The sequence below is a fragment of the Styela clava genome, chromosome 8 (genome assembly GCF_964204865.1).
Source record: "Styela clava chromosome 8, kaStyClav1.hap1.2, whole genome shotgun sequence".
Taxonomy (NCBI): Eukaryota; Metazoa; Chordata; class Ascidiacea; order Stolidobranchia; family Styelidae; genus Styela; species Styela clava.
This window is the reverse complement of record NC_135257.1, coordinates 12,274,885-12,297,518: the sequence shown is the minus strand read 5'-3', so window position 1 is coordinate 12,297,518 and position 22,634 is coordinate 12,274,885. Positions and strand designations below refer to the sequence as shown.

At 35.3% G+C, this 22,634-nt stretch overlaps 1 protein-coding gene across 1 annotated transcript; it reads right to left on the bottom strand.

The window, feature by feature from the left end:
• Positions 1-2,106: 2,106 nt before the first annotated feature.
• LOC120346428 (neuroligin-4, Y-linked-like) lies at positions 2,107-22,634 on the bottom strand. The gene is made up of 13 exons (XM_039416162.2): positions 21,576-22,634; positions 19,629-19,811; positions 15,166-15,327; positions 13,898-14,083; positions 13,261-13,429; positions 12,439-12,571; positions 9,579-9,799; positions 8,856-8,995; positions 7,768-7,942; positions 5,262-5,454; positions 4,674-4,786; positions 4,058-4,232; positions 2,107-3,510 (listed from the first exon to the last, which is right to left on the bottom strand). Exons 1-13 carry the CDS (start codon positions 21,931-21,933, stop codon positions 2,458-2,460), a joined length of 3,261 nt encoding a protein of 1,086 aa, XP_039272096.2. The 5' UTR covers positions 21,934-22,634; the 3' UTR covers positions 2,107-2,457.

Below are 22,634 nucleotides of genomic sequence, written 5' to 3'. Positions count from 1 at the left end.
TTTGGTTTCAAGCCTGGTCACGAGACTGACATGTGCATTTTTACAATAAAGCATCTAGCTACTAGCTACTTATTATTCCAAAAAATCATCACCAGTTTTCATAGCTTTTTTGGATGCCACTAAAGCTTTTGATAAAGTTAATCACTGGACTCTATTTCGTAAATTAATCAACAGAAGAATCCCCAAAATATTTTTATCGCTGATTGTACACATGTATCGTAATCAATCCATGTTTGTTAGTTGGGGTAGCAGTGTGTCAGATCCTTTCTCTGTTCATAATGGTACCAAGCAAGGTAGTATATTAAGTCCATATTTATATGCTGTTTTCATGGATGACCTTTCTGTTAAGTTGAATCAATAGACCATTGGATGTGTAGCAAATAACAATATTATCCATCATTTTTTTATGCTGATGACATGTGTTGCATTTCACCTTCAGCCAAAGGTCTTCAACGTTTACTTAACATATGCGATAAATACTCTATTGAACATGACATCTTGTACAACTCGAAAAAATCTGTTTGTATGTGTATCCAGAATAAAAAGTTTAGGCTGAATAATTTGCCTGATATCAAACTTCGTAATTCTGTATTGACTTATGTTTCGTCCACTAAATATCTTGGTGTTTTCCTATCCAGTGATCTTAGAGATGACCTTGACTTGAATCGTCAGTATAAATCAATTTATTTTATAGCCCATACAATTTGGAAAAAATTTGTCAATTGTTCCACTACTGTGAAAAATCTTTTATTTAGGACGTATTGTTGTAGGATTTATAACTGCCAGCTCTGGTTGTTTTTCAATAATTATAGTTATAAAAAAGTTAAAATTTCATATAATAATGCTTATCGCGTAATTCACTGTGTCTCTAGATCTGATAGTGTCTGTCACAAAATGGTATCTGGGAACATTCCCTCTTTCGAAGCACTCCATAGAAAAAATCTGTGGTTGTTCATGACGAGATGCAGGAACTCCAATAACATTCTATTACTATCATTATTTGATTACCAGATACTGTTTGTTACGGGCTATCTTAGATTCTATACCTCACTTTTGGTCTCTTAAATTGCTATAGTATAACTCTTTTTTGAGACTTACTGTGAATCTGATTGTCATATCAGGTATTTTATGTATTTATTGTGTTACTTTTGTTTTGCTTATGTTTACTTGTTGTGTTGTTTTTATATGGACCACGGCGGTCTGGAGTAATAAACGAATTGAATTGAATTTGCATACTTTAACTTAAAAGAAAATTCCCCGTTCACCTCAGTTTTATTACTTCAGTCACTAGGTGTATCCAAATTTTTATGTATGCGAATTGTTTGATCATAATGGAATTTTGAATCTACTAATCCGAATAGTTTGTTAGTAGGCCATCTAACAGCAGACGGGCAGTTTCGCGAGACTGCGAGATAACGGTCGGTATCATATTATACCTGCAGAAGCCTATATGTAAATTCCCAATCCCCAAAATATATTGAGCTGCCTTTTAGACAGTGTGTTCGTTTTTAAGACGTGTACAGCAAATCAAGTGTGGTGTTTTGTGTAAATACTTGTTCTCATAACGTTTTTTAAATGTCTCCAGCATTAAGGAAAATGTTGGGATAGCATAAGTTAGAGTCATGTACTTTAACACAATGTTTTTCTTGCAAAAAAGATCATGCCCAATCGGAATTCCTGGTTCTTCTGGTAAAAGCCTTCATGGTAAACCTGGTTTTAAACACAAGCAAAAATAGCCCACGACTAACGGATCTATACCAAGAACATTGTTCTGTAAGATGCCAGGAAGGCGAATGACTTTTTGGAACATGTTTTGCGTTGTATAAAGTGATTGGACAAACCTTAAAAACTACTGATCATGACTATTTTCTCAAAATAAGTATTAAGTTTATTGAATTCTATTTCGATTTTGAATGGATCCTGGATTTTCAAGTCAGAATTCGGGTCCAATTCAATTGTAATGTAGCAAAAATAAAAACTTTTTTTCTAAAAAGCTCAATTATGCGCCCCGTCTGTAAAAAGGTTTCAGAGATTTTGATACAACTGTTGAGCCTGGCTTGGATAATGCCCACTGCATAAAATACCTAAACAGAGGATAATAAACAATTGTATAATGAATATTTATTAAAAACAAGGTCACAAGCACTCGTAATCAGAAATACGAACCAAGATTATTTATACATGGCCAAAAGTATGCGATTTATCATTGATGTATGTGCAAAAATCAATTCATTCATGAATGAGCAGTAGCAGTATATATTCTGTCAACTGGTTTGTCCGTAAAAAACATGGTATTTAAAATAATTCACAAACAAAAAGAAGGCATCACATAATCAGACGGTACAAAAAATAAAAAAGTAGCACGCAATGTCATATTTTCGTGCCACCATATTCATAAATCAAGCAATCACGTCAATTTTGGTTGGAAAAATCAAATATTTTTAGTAACTAATTCTATCATAGTTTTGTAATAACGTTCATTGTTTTATTATTTGTCACACAGTAACTTCCGATAGCGTCACTTCTCGAAGACGATCCGGTACGATCTGTTTCTGAACCGGATGTATCCGATCGGAAGCAGGGTTTTTCAATTGGAGATGTAAGCAGAGCAGACTTTGAGCCACATGATAAATCTCTAGCAAGGTAACCTCCCTCAACAGGTAGTGTGTCATTAATTTCAACGTCGCTTTTTTGAGAATCGGATTGTATAGCATATGCGTAACTGTCTCCAACTTGGGAAATGGCGGAGGAAGACGCCATGTGTGATTCGCTTCCGTGATGCCCAGCCCGCGTTGTTGTTTCTAATCCATATCGCTGAAAAGCGCTTCGTCCGTCGGCAACAGATGACACAACGGACCAAAGCGACGTGGGCCGATTCGATTCTTCGCCTGGTGGTTCAACAACGTTCAGTCGCACTGTGCCTTGAACGGCTTGTTTTCCATTGTATGTTTTGTACGCCCGATGATGATCTGGAGTAGCCGAATTGGTAGTTTGTAAACTGTACCGACCGCCACTTTCAGTCGAAAAGTCGCCTTTCTTCATTCCCAAGCTGAATTCCGGTATGGGTGGGTGAATTGTTGATAACTCTTCCTTGCTGTTGCAAACCATCATGCTAGCGGGTGATCCATCGTCACTTGAATGATATGCGTTGCCATATTTTTTAAAGCTTCTTCTTTTTGTATTTCTGCTCTGTTCTTCTGCTGATGTTGACGTGAGGGAATCGTCGCGAAAAACGCATGGTTTCAATTGTGGTAGCGCAGTCGTAGACATAGCACGTGTTGGAGATTTTGTGTGAGAATACCTATGTGGTAAAGTGTACGCACATAATGCGTGGTTAGACTTTTCCAACACTGCTGCATCCAGTGATATTTCAGGATTGGTGTGACAGTTTGTAATACTCCGTGGCTTCATTTTATTGTCCCCACTTGGAGCATCATCACCGTTGCTATCAACCTTCTTCATTTCTTTTTTGAAGAGATCGTTCTTTTCAGCCAATTGTGCTTCCAGTTTCTATGTAAAATATAATCATCAAAATATTGTTGAGAGCATAAAAATAATACCATACGTTTTTTAAATAAATGTGTTAAAACGGGGTTCACACAAGCATAGCTATATTGACTTCAAATACCGGCTTGCTCCAGTTTGAGCCCTAATCAGTACAAGGGACGCGGTCAATAACTAAACCTGAAAAAGATGAGATAATTTGCATAATTTATTTTGGGGTGGAACCATAAGTTTGTGCTTATCTTTGCCTTTTTCCTAGCGGAAAGCAAGGTCTGGTTTGAATCAGTAATCACCAGTAGTGATTATCGAGCAGCCACATATATGGAAAAATCTAACATTGAATCATACTAGGGTAAAAAGTCAAACTCCACATATAAATATATTTAAGAGACCGGATATTCCCAGTATTAGTAGGAGTAAACGACTCCGAGATCCGACTGGCAGTTAACTATGGCAACTATAGCACAAATAGCTAGATAGAAACATCCAATAAAAATATCATTAGAGAAAATACTTTTCATTTCGAATATGTCTTAGGTTATACTGTACGCACCTCGATCTTGAACTTGTCTTTCTTTTTATGATATGAGACAACGGAGAAAGCAATAATGTTCACAAACAGAAGAACGAATCCTATAGCCAACGTAATGGTCAAACGAAGTGACATCCCACCATCAGCTTTGTTAGATTCATCACTTGAATTTGGTGACATTGTACTAAGAGCGTCACTACAAGATGAGAAAGAATCAATATTTTACACGAGAAATGCTCAACAGTTTATATATCTTTGAGCCAAATGATACTCACAATATAACAAATATTTCACATAGAATCAATATTTTGTATCTAGTAGCCACAATCAATATCTATTTAGGTAACATACGTGTCTATTCAAATACTAATAATATAAAAATAATAATATAAAATAAAATCTTCATGCGTGAACCAATTTCAACAATTTTGCGCCACGACGTCGTAAGCATTTGGATCATAGAAAAAATGTATCTAGCTAATTCCTCACTTAATGGGGGCAGTTTCCCTGCCAGGGAAAATAAGAAACAATGTATAATTTAAGAACAATATCGATTCACATTTGTTTTAACAGTAGTAGATTTTTGGCAATTCTGAAACAAAACATTTTTCAACCAAACGAGTAACACAATTCTTACCGAATAGGGCTCCATATGATAGGCTTATCAGTAGATTTCTTGGTTGTTGGTGGCGTGGCTATAGCAGGACGCCAGGTCGTAGACTTTTGTGATGGAAATATTTTCTCAGCCTCCTGTGATTATTTCAATAAATAAAATTCGATAAATATTTGATCTGTTTTTATGTACCGTAAGTGTCAAAGTACATTTTTAAGAATATGTATGTTTAAATTCTATTGAAAGTTTTTTCATAATCGCACAAAGACAAGCAATATAAAATGGATGTGAACCCTTTTCAAACATAATCTGCGACGCTTTGTAAGTTAATAGTTTTTTAATTCACGTTGGTTGAACCACAAAACCTCAAAACATGACTATCAACCGCAATCTCGAATTCAACAAAACGTGATTCGCGGTATTTATGATATGCATGCGATTCCGTTTCAAGGATTTGGAAACACGATACGCTATTATTCTACTTAACTCAATGTCAATACCCGATGGTAAATACAAATTTCGAATTTAAAATGTGCATATGATGCAATTTAGCAATAAATAAAAGATTACTGTTCGCAAAAATGATTAGAATAAAAAGGGACTGTTACTTACCATCATATTTGGTAAAAAAGTATTCCAAAATGCCACTTGATTTGCCCGGTAATGATCTAGTATCGCAGGTTTCTTTGAAATCATCAAATATTTTTGGGCGGCTTTATCGTATTTTGGCCAATCCAAGTCTTGAAATTTGTTATGAACACCCGTCAGAAAATCCGTCTTCTGCTTGTTGCCCAACATTGGGTTTCTGTTAAACACATGAGATAATATTTTCTTCAAATGGTAGTGGGTTCGTGTTCAATTATAAATACATACTCAGTAGGAGAATGTATATCTGAATTGTCTGAAATTGCATGTGTTCCGCACAGTTCGTTATTGGGAATCTTTATTATGATTTTTTTTTCATGCAAGATCTTTTCGGTTCGTCATTGTCTACCCAATTCTTTGTGCGCAGGTGAAGTGTTAGGCATAGGATTTCAACCCGAGATACATTATCTGTGATGCCAACACTTAAGTTTGACGCTTTGACTGCCGCCGTTACCAGTATTATTTGATAAGAAATACCAGTAATACTTTTCTAATTTTTTCCGATATTTTTGATAATGTATTCTGCCATATATAATGTCGTCACGCTAATAACCGGATTGCGTAAGTCATTTTTAGCAGTTTTTAGAAAAACGTAAAAAACTTCTAATGATATTGCTTGAGAGTCAATAATTTGCCATAGTTCAATTTTTTCATCGTAGCCGGATTCTAAGTTAATTTGTATGACGCAGTCATGTGACGACATAATGGCGCACTGTGACTTAGGCAGAAATGTGTCTATGACTTGGGGACATACGCAATTTTGCAACTTGACTATATGCACCAGTCCTGAAAACCAAACAATCCAAAAACGAATGTAATATTTAGTATCTACGATGTTTAATCCCCAAAATAGCTAATCTGTTTCATTTCAATACCATTATTTTTTATGTTTGAAAATATATATTTCAATAATATAACACACTCTGCACACCCACCGAAATAAGACTAAGATTAAATATAAAGACTAAAACAGCAATGTACCCCTATATAATAGCCAACCAAGGTGACTTGGACCCGGACAGTGAATATCACAAGTGAGCGCCTTTCTATACTGCAGTATAAATTCAAATTTATAAGCACTAAGCTAGAATCTGAGATGCAAAAACTCGAAAATCCTTCGCCGAGGTTATTTTGCCTTTGTGACGTCACAATAGTCCTGCATTAACAATGGCAATTCATTATGACGAAACAATTAAACAAATTTGCATGTCATACAAAATCTCCATTTTTATGGGTTTCGGAATTCTTAAAATAAAATCTGAGTTAACAGACAGATGCGCAGCTTTACATAAATACCTATTTTATAAAAAAAACTCCAAACCGCCAAAAATGACTTACGTAATTGGGTTATTAGCTTGACGATGTGATACCCATTGTATACGTCAAATACCGAAACCTCGGATATATATGAACGAATTGTAGACCTCTAACACATTTAAATAACATTCAATACTGTCTGCTCTTAGACTTGGAGGCCTTTTCAAGATTTTTAGAATCAGGATAGTGCTATTGTATTCAAATCAGTCCCTGAACGACAATTTTATACTTTTTCGACAACCTGAAAATTTCGACCTTAAAATAATTTATCTCATACTAATGCAGACGTCGACGCAAATAGCCAGGTTAATGATTTAACCAAAACCTTGAACGGTAGTGCAGGTGGAACCAGGTGAATGCATTAATTAATAATAGAATGTTGATGGAGATGGCAAACGCTCACAAGTAATTGAAGCCACAAACGTACCGTCAGTATTTACGTGAAACGTAATTATTTGCGCCCGCCATTTTTAATTCGATTTGAGTTGAATAGACGATTCAATAGACATTGATCCATTTGCGTGCGTCAGTTACGTGAAAATGCGGGGAACCCAAAATTAGTAAAATAATAGTTTGTTGACAAGCCTTTCTTCTGCTATTATTTCTGGCCATGCCATGTTTCCTAATATCTCTACTTTCATTCTTACTAGAACCCATTAATTTTTTAATTACTTCTACAATAATAAAAAAATTGATTTAACACTTGGATTCCTGTGTATGTGTATGATAGCACACAAATGTTGCATAATCTTTGAAGTTCTGCACAAAAGTTATGTTTTTTTTTTGGAATATGTTCCTGTGTTCAGTTTTTTTCTTTGGCAGGGGTGTTTTTAGATTGATTTCTAGTAATGATCATTTGCAAAGAGCCTTTCTAAAGTATGGGGCTTGTAGGTAAACCTTTATTGGGGATATGTTCTGGGTTAAGATAAGTATGCATACAATGGGTGGAAATGGGAAATAAGAATAAATAAGCTTTGGATAGCACAAATTGGTGGTTCGCGCGTTAGATATTTTTGTTCGAAACGACAACCCAAAGAATAGTGCACTGTGCCTTCAAAATAGTTAGTACCTACTGGATAAACGTAATATAATGTTCCATACATAATATAACGTTACAGTGCTAACAACTGGACATATTTAGACTGTTTGTACTCACCTTTCTTTTGCAAAATTTGTCCAATATGTCATGATTCCAGCACTGATCATCCTATCTGTTTTTGTGAAGTTATATCCAAACAAAACATCTTGGCCTGAGTAGAATGGATACCCGAATACAAACGGTAATTCGTCACCGTGGCCAGCATCCATCCACTCTGATTCACTATCGGTTCCTGTGAATTAATTAATACTTGGTGTTTATTAAAATAAAGCGACAACTGTATTGTGTAACGCCATGAATAGAAGATTTTTTTTTATTGTGACTAGGTGTTTCCATACTGGAATACTTTTTATTAAAATGAAGCGACAACTATATTGTGTAACACCATGAATAGATGTTTTTTTTTATTACGACTATGCGTTTACATATTCGAAGACTTTGGCATTAATTTTTTCTTTGCAGATTTTTTTTTCAAATATCTTGAATTGGTAACTAAAACGAACCATTTCATGACAAATGATTATTACATAAGAAAATCTATAATTTTTTATTATTTTCAAATTTGAATTTTGTCTAATTTTTTTTAAAATATTCCTGACGCCTATTCTCTCTAACAATAACATCGTCACACTTCTGAGACGATTAACAAGAAATTGCATCCCTTATGTAGATCAAAATTCATGAGTACCGTTATGTCATAAGATGGTGCTTGAGTCGAATTTCAAACTACCCGGATTCGGTAGTCAGAGTCAGATTTTTAATGACGATTATGATAGTCAATCTTGTTTTCAGACTCTCAAAAGGAATCAGCGTTACCAAATGTTTTCAATATAGCCTATTAAAGGAGATTTGAGTGCGCCAATGTTTTAGTAATCAATATATATATATATATATATTTTTTTCAGTTTACGGCTGTAGTCGGAGACAAAAAAAAAATTCAGTCCGGAGTTCAGTGTCAGAGTCAATTGCAAATTTTCTCATCCCAGAGTGGTCACTCTACAACCCCGATTTTAAGTATGGTGGAACACTTCTTATAATTATCGCTTGTATGGACTATAAAATCGTACCAACATTTGAATCAATTGCAAAACAGAGGAAACCTAATTTATAAATGCTTCTCTAAAAGCATATTCAGTAGCACAAACCTGCTCGATGAAATAAAGTGTAGAAATATACAGAATATCCCAGCTTCAAATTCATGTTTGCAGTTCGCACGACTGGCTCCACCCATTGTCTGTCGGTGTATAAATCAAGAAGAGATCTTCGCAATGTTCTTTCGTCTGATCTGAGAAGAGCGATATATAAACAAAATGATTGATTATTTGTGAGATTTAGATTTTGTTCGTATGTTTACATGTCAGGCATCTTAAAAGTGCAAACAAAATTTTTCGAATTTCAAGTATTATAACCGTGGACGGTGGACGTTTATGCAGTCGCTCCAGAAGAACCAATATGGAGCTAACTAATTTTGTTCGCCTACTTTACACCAAGTTGTGTAAAGGAACGGAAGCATATAGGCAGGGGTTATATTCACTTAACCAACACAAACAGACCCCGAACTCGTAATAGAACTAAAATAGGGAAAATCGGAATAAAATTATGACCCAACCCTAACCTGGTACACATACCATACGGGAGTACATTTATGCAAAGTGAAACAGGTGACTCACGATTTTTAAAATAATAAAATTTTCATGCAACGAAAATGAACGCCTGACAAATGAAAAGAGTGACATCGTAAGTATCCTTTGGCGTCTCTCATGGGGGTAAGACTTTACCTAAAAACACTTTTCGTAAAAAGCCTTGTCGCTGTCATAAAGTACCAATTGTATTAACGCCTCTGTCGGTAAAAAATCTATTTCACTCACTCGCGTGTCCAATCCGTGTACATAAATTCTATAATACGTCTGAGAATCCCTTTCGCCGTTCCAGCTCGTCTATAGAATCCATCTACAAATTTATCGACGTCCATCTTGAAATCTTTCTGATCATACACGCGTTTCGTTACTTCAAATGCTGACATTATTCCCACCGGATTTCGTTTTCGTACCAATCCATATCCGTCACCTTGCGAGACACCGATGATCATCTAAACAAAAAACAAGTGATGTGTTCCGAATTTTTATATTACTTTTACTCGATTCATTAATTCATAGATAATTATGTATCATTCGATAACGGTCTCGTTACTGTCGGGATTTTCATTTGGTGACGTTCTTATTAAAGGCTTGGAGTTTTATCTGCATTGTGGCTCTTCAATTTTTGCTGACAACTCTCAATCAGCGACGTCCTCGCTGGAAAATGTCGAGTAATAAATTCGGATTTCACCAAAATGGAAATTTGAAAATAGGTAATCTATTTAGTTGTTGTCGAGCAAAGTTGGTGCCGCACATCCATTGATATTAAAGTTATCATGTTACTATAACAGTTTTTTTTTCCTTTTATTGTAGATATAGCTCTAAATGTGTGATGATTTGATTTCAAAAACATGATGTTACGGGTGATGTCAGACATGCTAAATACAACAAAATCAATGTTAAATGAAGTTTATTTTATATTAGCTTGAACTGATTCAGTTCAAATTGTTTTTAGTTTTAGAAGATCCATAAATCAACACTAATCCCAGCAAACGAATCAATACGATTTTTTTATATAAAATTGTCAGCCATGTATTCAGTGTTCACGATGTAGTATGTCAAATCGATTGCCGGCTTCTACTTAACTTTTTCGTCGCGTTTGTGGCGTAGAATTAAAAGGGAAACTCAGATGAACCAATTGCTCATTTGAATTTTCACCAAATTTCTGAAAGCTGGAATTACCCAATAAACTCATTCCAGTACGATTTTATCAAACGAATCTGAGCCGAGAGGCCTGAGTCACTCTTTCCAAGTTGGACACGAAGTGGACCTATGAATAATTTCGCTGAATTCTTGTTTTTGAAGTTGGAATGAAACGCCTTTCTTCGGAACCATTAGGGCAATCAGATTCTTACTTTCAGTACTGGTTCCCAACCTTTTTTTCAAGCGACCCAAATTTAAAAAAAATACGTTTTATAAATAAGCGCGACCCAAGGATATGCTCAAATAATAAACGTGACCAAAATAAAATGAATAATATAAAACAATCCATTTTATATAACATTTATTTCCCCAGAAATTACTTTAAGGTGTGAAAACTGAGCGTGTTTGCCATCAGCGAGTTTTTGAAATCGACGAGTAGCTTTTCTCAAGCGAAATAAGCAATTGCAATTACTATTAGGGCAACACTCAAATATCAATTATAAAATAAACAATGAATTTACTATAAATAAAAAATAAAATTAGTAACTTTTAGTTTTTTTTATTGTAAAAAGCAAGCGACTCAAGTAAATTTTCAGGCGACCCAGTTTTGGGTGATTGGGATAGACAAACATACACTGAATTGGGTATTCTTACAATTGTCATAATAGTCGGATCCAGTTATGAAAAATATTTGATGCAGACTTGGTTTACGTAATACAGATTTAATAAATACAAAGGAAAATAAATGATAGTAACGATACTGTCAAATTATTTCTTCATTAAAAATTTAATATTCTGTTTTCCGACATTATATTTTTAGTAATATAAAGTTTAAATTTATAGTTTGTCATTATGCACAGACGATTTTATCAGACCTTGTTAAAATAATCGATGAATTTAAGTATAAGACACATAGTGTATATCTGCATATTCACGATAATAAAACTTTTTTTCTTCCTATCGAGTGTTTTATTTAATAAAGGTCGGGATATCCTTATAAATATCAGAATGAAAATGGCGTCACCACAAAAGAGCGAGATGTTTTCTTGAATTGCTGAAATATCAAATCATCGAACTGTTTTCTAAGTAGAAAGACTTAAATTTTGAAAGGCAAAAAAACATTGTCGCAAATTTTTTTTATGTGGAATCAGGCAAACGCGACATTTCTAGAATATTTGAATATAGTTATTTGTGATAATTTTATTGTTTTACACAAATTTCATGGAACAGTTTTCACCTCGTTTCATTCAGGTTTCAGGTGGATAATAAGAACAATTTTCTACGCATTTCGTACTTGATCGTATTTTGTAACTGTCTTAAAAATCAAACCTTCTATCTGTATGGCAGCTCAATTTAGGATAGGATAGGATAGGATTTACATATTTATCCCGGGGGAGAGGAAAGCCGATAAGACGGCTTATCCATATGGCGAACCACGGCCTCTCGTCCGGTTACCATCCCAAGTCGGGTATGGGATTAGTTATATTGTTTGTTTTCGGAAGCATGGACTTGGTGGTGGAGGAAGCCGTAACCGACCAGCGGTTACGTGAACCACCCAACGACGGCGAGGAGTCCAGCAATCCTCTCGCACATAACCATCCCTGCATGGGATTCGAACCTGTGAACCCACGCAGAGTAATTAGAGGTGCGGTGGCGAGCGTATTCCTAACGCTTAGCCCGTTGAGCCACACCGCCGCGCCGCGCCGCGCCGCGCCATTTCTCTGTATGAAAGAGACCATTTACTTGGAGATCTTCAAAATGACGCTTGTTCTGGTCGCCTAATTTTGAGGGCGACGGTTATCACGGCATATTAATATCGAATATTAAATTCACATTTTCTTTACTAAAGGATCAGTGACGCAGCGTGGGTAAAGGCCGTGGCGCTCACAACGAAATGGTAGTTTTTTCAATTTCAGTGATTATAATTGTGGCTCTGTAAATATCATACCGGATAGTTCATATATTCTCCGGATTTCATTAGTTCTTCCGGTTCATCGGATAAGACTCCATCTGATCCATCCACCACCGGCCCAAACGCAAGATTGTACATTTCGGGTTGCAGATCTGCTGCCAGTATATCACTAAAACCACAAATAAAATTAAATAATAAAATTAAAAATCAATTCGAAATAAACCTCTCTTTCGATTAACCAATAAACCAATAATTGATTATTCAAAAGAGATTACATTATTATTACATTATTTTGTTTATTTGATGAAACCATTCAATGACCTGGTTAAGCATATATTGGCATTGCAAGTTTGTAATTGTTTTCCCATAGATCACAACACGCCCATTTCAACTAAGGTAACAAATTTGGTACGCGACCGAAAAGATACCGGCCGTTCCGAACTTTAGTATTTCCATTCATGTACGCTATTATTTGCCCAGTGCTTTGTTTCGATAGCGATATCATGAAACATATCATAAGACTTATATTTGGGGTTGTAAAAATTATTGTGACTGGAAATATTTGACATAATGGGAATATTCTCGGCGCTCCAGAAGTATGTGTATACCAATATGGAGGTAACTAATTTTTTTCGCCTACTCTACATCAAGTTGTGTAAATCGAGGGAAGCCTATGAGCAGGGGGTATACTCACTTGGCTAACACAGACAGTCCCCGAACTCATAATAGAACTAAAAGAAGGAAAATCGGAATAAAATTATGGTCTAACCTGGTACACATACTACGGGAGTACCCTATTCTCACTGAAATATTTTTAAATTCAATATTTCTCCCACAGTGATTCTGAAATGCACCGACCTCCAATGCTTTTTTCGTAAGCAATCCATTAATTCGGCTCCTGACGAATTACTAGCACAATTAATACCAGGATGTTGAGAAAATAGCCTTGTCTGCGTCATTGGACGTTGAACTATAGTCCACGATGATAACGCCGTTCCACTTTGCAGTATTATTTGTTGAAAGTAATCTGAAATAATATTTGGTAATCCGTTGTCTTTTTTAGGTTATTTTCACACCGGCTGATGACGCGGAAGTTATTTAGCGGTTTATTGTCCAATCTAGATTATTTTTTCTGACATATTGTAATCGAAGCCTAGCTTATTATTTTCGTGAAGAGGAATACGGTTTGTATTTCCGTTGTCAGAATTTTGTCGTCCAGTAGCTTATTCCGAGCGTCAAATCATTTTGTAGTAGGAGTCAAGATTGTTAAGAACCCGGATCCGGATTTTAAAAATTATGAATTTTCAATCAACTCAACAATATAATATATCAATACAAAAGCAAAAGGTACAATCTGTGATCGGGATACATCCTCTGTAAGTTATGCTCCCACATAAATCACGATAATAGTTTCCGTCATTTTTGACATGATATTAAAGTTGCAAATGCAAAAGGCAAATGACATTTTGAATTTTTACTCTACTAAATGCTATACCTTCAACATGCACCGATACCATAAGCAAGCTAATACTTGCTGCTCCCGATCCCGAACCAAACAATGTCACCCTTGTTTTGTCTCCGCCAAAATGTTCTATATTTTTATATATCCATTCAAGCGCCTTGATTTGGTCCCAAAGGCCGTAGTTTCCTGGGCTGTGTTGGTTCGAAGTGCTAAGAAATCCTGTAAGATATAAATTTAAAGACAATCTGAGTTAAAGTGATAATCCAGAATCACTATCTCCATTTAATTTCGTCTAGACCAGGCAAACTGTTGGTACAAGTCCTACATATCAAACGCTAAATGTACCGTTTGACGTTTAATTTTATTGGTACCCCCGTAGTATGTGTACCCGGTTAGGGTTGGGCCATATTTATATTCTGATTCTTCTTATTTTAGTTATATATATTACGAGTTCGGGGACTGTCTGTGTTAGCCAATTGAATATAACCAGTGATGAGCTGTAGCCGGAACGTTCCGGTTGTTAGACATTTTATTGCATTTGCGTTCCGTTTGATGAAATAAAATTATGTCATAGAAAGTCCAGTTCTAGTACATCTTGTAAACTTACTTATTAACTTACGTTCTGTTACGCCATAATTCTTTTTACATTACAGCAGACAAATATTTAGTGCACAGCAATAACGTTTAATGGATGTTTTGCCGACCTTTGACCCAGTGGAATTTCATCCTATACCTTTCTAATAAACACATTCGTATTGAAATGGTATAAATATTCTTGTAATTTTGATCAAACATATACCAGATAATTTCTTTATATTTCATTGTAGTCCTTCGGCTCTATCTTAGGACAGACAAAAATTTGTGGTAGCGTCCGCGTCGTTTTGTAAATATATATTACATTTTCACAAATTAGCTGCGTTCCGGTTGTTACGATTTTCCAGGATCATCACTAATACCCCCTGTCCATAGGATTCAGTTCCTTTACACAACTTGATGTAAAGTGGGCGAACAAAATCAGTAACTTCCATATCGGTATACACACACTTCTGGAGCGCCATTTGATTTCTTATAGGGTTTTAAGTCAAATCTAAACTTCTTACTCTATAAATATCTTATATATTTAAAGTTAATATAACTAAGCATAGCCATGACACATTCTAAAAAAAATTATGTACACAACTTCACTCTGCAGAACTGTAGTGAATGAGCGTTTTCGCTATAAAGTAACGTTGACACTCAACATCCGACAACTATTATACCTATTCAAATTATAAATCTAGAAACTAAAGTGTTGAACTTACCCAAAGCACCAAGCCTATAGTTAAATGTAATCACAATTACTTTCCCGTAGCTTGCTAAAACACTTCCGTCGTAAAAATTTCCGGAACCTTCCATGAACGTGTGACCGTGAATGTAAACCATTACAGCGAGTCGGTTTTTGTAACTTCCGGGTGCATGGGACTCTGTACAAACAAAAGAGGTTATTGCAAAAAAAAAAGTCAGTTCGATGCCTGATTTTGTCGATGATCGATAATAAATTGAACGTATTTATTATATGTTGTCATCATTCTTATTGGACGGACGCTATATACAGAACAAATTTATTTTTGTTTTCAAATAACGATCCGTGCTTTGCTTTTATTTATAGCTCGCTACTACAAAGATAGCAGAAATAAAATTTCCTCAAATAAACAATATCTAGAAAAGGAAATTTAAAATAATTGATGCTCGGGTTGCGAGCTTTTATGTGGCTTTTTATAGTGCCTTCGTCATCATGCTTGTGTAATACTAAACAACTATACGAAGAAAATCATCAAGAGACCAAAGTCTTTGTATCAAGTGTTTCAGGACGTTCCTTTCAGTTCCTTCGCTCGTGAGTTCTTGGAGAATTAATAAAGTCGTTGGATAGAAATAGATTATTCAAACACAAGGACATTCAGCTGCTTTTGTAATAAACTTTACATTAAATTTTAGTATATTTGGCGTTGTAAATCTGCTTCAAATTTCAAACGATTTGCGACAGCGGAGCCGAGTTTAGTTTCGAAATCCCATCATCGAAAATTACTCATGGTCATGATTCACGTTCTAGCCGGTAAATACTCATCGCTAATAGCGAGGCAGTTACTCAAACACAAGTTTGCTTATTGCTTCCCAAGAAACACACAATTTTTAGGGGTCCAGTTAAATTGGTCATCGTAATAAAATCAATCAATTCTCAATTATGTCTTTGTAACATAAATATTGATTTTGCGTTCTATAATTATGACAACTGTTTTATTATCGGAAAGATTAATATTTAAAATTTCAATTAGACAATTTCTCATATTGCATATTTTACGGAGGTCTGCTTCGAATATGGTCACAAAGCTCACTTCGACTTCAAGAGTCGAGATACGAGCACATACATCAGGTTCTCATCTACACAAAGAATCGTTTGTATAATAATCTTTCTGTATCGATCAATGTCATAACTTTGCACGCTCGGATTTATAATTCTATATCGTAATATGTGCTCCGACATGCGTAATTGAAAATTGACTGAATTATAATATCAATCACAATTTTAGGTGTCTTATAAAAGGAAGTCTTTGTTCTATTGCCTTAAACTTCAAATGAAATGAAGCGATGACCCAAGCTATAGCTTTCTATTTTAATTCAGTAATTTATCAACTGATGTAAATATTTAGCAAGGGACAATTTTTGGGCTCATACGGGAAACAACCTTTAAATTCATTCCCTTACATTTTACTCTTACCGCCTGGGAATACTTTTTACGCTTTTGTTGCACGCTGCATATACCTACACATGTATGACAAATTGCTGACATTTCGCGGCGAAAGGACAGAAAATGGGTTCCAATACACATAACGCGTGCTCGTGCCAAAAAGCAAGTAGCGTACCGCGGGGAAAAGATGTACCAAAGTGCATTTACATCTCGCTGATACAGAGTGTCCAAACACACAAGTGAAATTTATTTTAAAAAATTTCGCGCACACCACAATTCGACTTCGAAGAAGGCGGTGTGTCATTCCATCGTTGCAAATTCGCAGGCGAGATTGAAAATTGGACGGAGCCGATTTATTCCGCTCTGAATGCGCAACGAAAATCGATTTTTCAAAGTCCCGGCGGATTCAACTTCCAGGACGAAATTGATTGGAGATAACTACGGTAAGTCTTCGTAAATGGCAAAGGATTTACATTACTAAGACAACCGTAATTTTGTGTTCATTTGGTCTTATTAATGACTTCGCTTCTAAATAATAGATAAAGTATAAAATTGAGGGTAAAGAACGACCAAAATTATGTTTTTAGTCGTTTGTCTGACAAATAACGATGTTATTTTCAGATTTTGAATTGGGTAAACATGGCTCTCACTATGAAGAAATTTCCTAATGAATTATACATAAGGTTGACTTATTTCACGTGTCCCTTAAACGTGCGATCACAAGATTTAATGCAAAGACTAAGCGAAGAATCGATATTTCAACTTGTCATTTGGACAGTGTCGTAAAACAAGAAACCCATTTCGTTTTTTGATATTGGACAGTCACTGAATAAAGGTGGCCAAGTTTGCAACGCACCATTGGCAACTAAATTGAATATATTCATACAGGAAACGTCGACCCATTTTTTGAAAATTTAATATTAATTTTTCAAGCATTCAACATCGTTTGTTTTATTTCTAATCCCCTCTTATCATATGATTAAAATAATCTGGTACGTATACATATTTTATTGTTTATGATATGGCATTGGACAACTGATTGAAAAGCGATAAACCTTTTCCCTAAGATTTATAATTCTTACAACTTTTTACACTGGTACGGGGAATATTTGAAAGGTACCAGTACGATGTCACGTATGACAAGGCGAATATCACGACTATATTGAGACGAGAGTTCGGGTTTTTTTAACCATTATTTCTCGCACCTAAATGATTTTCTACATGGTAGAAGGTGTTAACTGTGGATAGCGACCATCCGCTAAAACTTTTTGAAACTATTGCTGCCATTTCTTAAATACAGATGCTCAGGAAGAAAATGGAATACCCATGTCGGGCGGAAAGCCCGAATCCGTTCGTATCGCCACTCTGTTAGTTATTCTATTATCAGCCATTTGAAACAATTCAGAAAATATATTCTGCGACGATTTGAAATGTGCAGCTATTGCGTGTAAATGAAATCATAGCACCACTATTTTAGTGACTTAAATTGGTGTAAATAAAGTACCTGAACATTCAATAATATCGTACGTATACCAAGAATTTTCTTGATATTTGGCTCTTTTGGGATATCGTCCCTGAAGTGTCAACATCTTACCAGCCGAGGGTGTTAAATTCGGCGTTTGACAAAAAAACGATAAGAATTTTTACAAGATTCTTGACAGGCAGATTGTGTTGTGATAAACAGCTGACATGTTTTCTTACACGGGGAATAAACAGTTTGATCCGTGGGGAATTCGCAGTGGCGCTGATTACATATACTTAGACACAGAAAGTGTGATGCGGGCATGACGATCTGCTTAAAATTCGATTGGATGATTTAAAAATCAATAGGGTCGTTTAATGGCCTTTGTGATTTAACTTAAAATTAATAAATTTCAATATCGTCAATATTTAATATGCTATTTTACAACATATATGCAAATGATATACAAAAAGTGCTGAGCTTAAAATAAAAAATACATTGAAAATAAGAATCAAAAATATTAAAAAGATAATAACTAAAGCAATAAACACATAAATTTGAGCCAAACTATACATAAAAAATAGCAATGGGAAATGTTTGCGGGCATTCAATGCCAGCCATTTTCTATTCAAACATGCTTTTTAGAAATTTTTTATATTCTTAGGCAGTGTTTCTCAAACTGTGTGCCACGGCACACTAGTGAGAGATTCTCAAGTGTGCCGTGAAGCATTTTGGAATTTTAGAAAACAAGCTGTTCGTATTACACATACATGCAGCTGGCAGGCTTGTGATACTTGAGTACCCATATTTAATTACACTGATAATATTATATATAGCATTTGCCTTGTCGTTGTAGTAAGGGGGATTGTTTCGGCATAAATGTATTGTGATGTCATAATGTTTTGTAAACATGTCGTCCACCTTACACGGTGTTGACTTTCACGTTCAGTTAGGTAACAGGAAAGCAGGTTTGAACAAGTTTTGGCTATCTGCTTACAAAATATATTTAATCATCGGCGCAAAGGCCATCAAAATATTCTTGCCATTTGCATCTCCATGGCTCTGTTAACACGTATTTTATGTTCCGACTGAAATTAAAAGCAAAAAAGGGAGCCACAGAACCTCGTTTCTATTGTTTCTCAAAACAGGCACACACATCGCATTAGCATTTGCTGAATAATTTGTTGAAGTCCAGCTTTATTTTTTCACGAGTGTGCCGCAAGATTTTTTTTATTTTCTCAGTGCGCCGCGAGCAAAAAAAGTTTGAGAACCACTGTTCTTAGGTGCGCAATACTTTCACACAGAAAAGCTGCTAATACATTGGGCAACACTTTAACACTACAAATTTGTTTGCCTGCAAATTTGTTGGCAAATAGACATCTTGAGATCAGGGATATGTGGTAGCTTGACAGCAATTTTTTTCAAGTCACAAAGTAATGAGTAGAAGAAGTGGAATATATCCAGATGTTCAAATTGGTATAGTATCATATTTAAGCGATGATATGAGAAATCTGTGCCTTGTCAAAGCACTGGCATAAACGTTATAAAGTTAAGTTTTAATCATGAAGAAAACTCACCGTTGTAATAGAACTCAAGTGGGACATATATATTCATGTACAAACAATCTTCCGACATATTTTTAGACATTTTCTTCATGTATTTCGATGATTTTTGAAACCAAGCTGGAAGCAGTGGATAAAGAAACGGCCCATCCAATTTTTGTGGGCAAATTGGACCCATCGTGAACGCGTCTCGAACTCCTGTTTGAATTGGGGTAATAAGATAAATCGCCGTTTTAATATATCACTGTGGATGGAATGACATTTCAAAATTTACCATTTTTTGAAGTGAATAATCGGGAGATAACGACATAATAAAAATGAAAAACGGTCAATGATTTCAACAAAAATGGGAAAGTTAAGTTTAAACAGAAACGTTAAAATTATGAAAAGGCATGATAACTGTTTAAAAAATTACATTCAAACAGTAACAAATTTGTTGATTAAAAATTTGAATAAATTGGTTCAAGATTGGACAGATAATTATGATTATTACAGATTTCCAATTTGGGAACAATAAGAACTTCTAAAATTTGAGTACAGAATTGCTATTACTTAGCATTGTATGCATCACATATGAAATATGATCTCACAAATAACAACAAAATTCTATTGTATAAATTTGATATAAAAATGATCAATATCTGTCATCTTTTTGCAAACTGGTTGTTGAGCTCGCTTTGCCCTGTAAATCCCCAGCTAGTAATATGACTTACAGGCTCGCGTCAGTCCACACCAGTTCATACAAATCTGGTGAAAATTTTTATTTTTCGATAATGGTTAGGTATTAGTATGGAGCTTCTTATATAAATGACATAAAAATTTGAAAGAGTTGTGTTATTATATCTTGGATTCGAACGATTGAGAAAAGTTTGAAGATTAAGCGGGTAAACATATCAGCATTATTTACAATTGTTTGACAGTTGTAGCAATTACGCTGTTCAATTCGCTGTGCCGAAGACCTTAATTAAAATCTGAAATTTGGCAGGTTTCATTTCCCACGTCATTGACGTACCAGGATTCGTCACGGAAAAACTCATCAGGGATGCCAAATCCGCGTTCTTTATTAATCAATTTAACTCTGGCCCCAATTCTGTTTCGTCGAAGTTTACGCGGTAGTTCTGTGACGAGAGCGGACGAAAATATTAGCGTTGAGTGGATTACATACCCAAATTGGCAATATTGTAGGTAAAATTGGGTAGACGCGAAATTTGACAAGAAAAACAAATCGAATTGGATGGTCAAATATTCATTCATTACCGCTGACTATATTGGACATCACGGAAAACGCTATTAGTCGAATTTGATAATTTACTGCACAGCCACATATTATATATAGATTTTTCCCGAATATGAAACAAACATATACCTATTCCAGTGATTTCTATGCATTTCTGAATTACGAAATTTTCATAAAATGTAGAAAAAAAACGCAGAACGTAAACGCTTCAGCTAACAGCTAAAACACGCCTTGTTACCTGGCGCGTTTTTAAAAAAAGCCTCGATTCTTAGTAGCGCCGAAACAAAAAGAGCGTCGGTAGAATTTGAGCTTGTGGTACCTTAGTGTTTCTCCACAAAACCATTATTATTCCTAATTTTGCTCTCATTTGTATGGCTTTCATTTAACTCAGGATTTGGAATAGTTCCATAGATAGTTCTTAGCGTATTGTCTTCCACAATCACGTTCAGGTACGCGATCCCAGTAAACGTAATATTTTGAAGCGTTGGAATTAAGTGTGTATATTTGTCTCTTAAAAAAACATTACGAGAAAGGTTTTTAGGCACAAATATTTTTTTCGCAAGCCATATTTTGAGTAAAAGTGGCAACGAAAATTCATGGGGGATTTTGTTAACAATAGTGGAAGAGACTGGATTTTTTTTTTTTGAATGAAAATATATTGCTTTTTCTAGATTATTTCTATAAATTTAATATTCGATATTTTGTTCAAATAATAACTAACTCACCATCCCATGTATTTGGATCTTCTGGTTTCTGCCATCGCCTGTCGCCGATTGGGGGCTTACTGTACGGCACTCCTAAGAATTGAACAACAGGGCAGAGCATGTCAATATTGAATCGTTTCCCCCTTAACTTGCCGTAATTTGTCGGTATAATTGGCAGATTGTATTGTCTTGTTTTACAATCCGTATTTTGAGTCTTATATTTCGGAAACCGTAAGTCTCCGAAGTAACTAGAATCGTCATATGGTTGTTTTCCCATCAAATCAAAATCGGAAAAATCGTTTCGGGCATTTGTTAGTCCGAAAAAGAGTCCACAAAAAACAAATCTAACTAGAAAAGCGTTGTAGTGCAGTATTTCCATCCCTTTGCAACTTCTTTGTTTTCCCTGCTTGATATCACATCGTCTGTACCAGCACTTTCCTCGCAGTGAAATCAGCAATACCAGACTGTCACACTCGCTGTAGCTGCGGACTAAAAATCGATTCACAGAAAGTTATATTTCGAAGATGATTTCAACCCGACAAAGTGAGTCTGCCTTCTTTTCGTGGACAGAAGTCTAAATCCCTGAGAGATTTATGTACTTAGGGAAAATAATTCGCACAAAGTGTGGTAGTTGTACGTTTGGTGCGCATCAATAATTTATTCATTTAAAAATAATTCGGTTTTACTGGGTTATGTCTATATAGCTCCTGACATAGCGAAGCCACACTAAGTTTGCTAATAGTTCAAGGTACAACCAATACTAAGCATATAAGTTTTCAAATTTCTTCACTGGTCTCAACTACAGTTATATATATATATACTTTATATTTAAACTTCCCGAGTCTAAAAAACGAATGAAAAGAGTGAAAGGGACATTGTGCCATTTATCACAGTGCACAATCATTAAAATTGTGCGCGTCTACGGAATGCATTCTCAAATTAGAATCCGAGCTGCACGCCTTGTTTTACAGCACCGCTCGCAACCAGACTAAAATTATTGGACACGGAATACACATGTGAATCGTTTTGGTGGACTGCTGTTGTTGGGGAAAACGCTGATAAAATTGAATATACTTAATT

Bases quoted from the DNA above. Each gene is read 5' to 3' on its own strand.
- LOC120346428 (XM_039416162.2), bottom strand. From the start codon at position 21,933: ATGGAAATACTGCACTACAACGCTTTTCTAGTTAGATTTGTTTTTTGT. The intron at 19,812-21,575 runs GTGAGTTAGTTA...CAATTCAAACAG, and splicing joins AGATCCAAATACATGGGATG to GAGTTCGAGACGCGTTCACG. The intron at 4,233-4,673 runs GTAAGAATTGTG...CTCATCTTGTAG, and splicing joins ATCATATGGAGCCCTATTCG to TGACGCTCTTAGTACAATGT.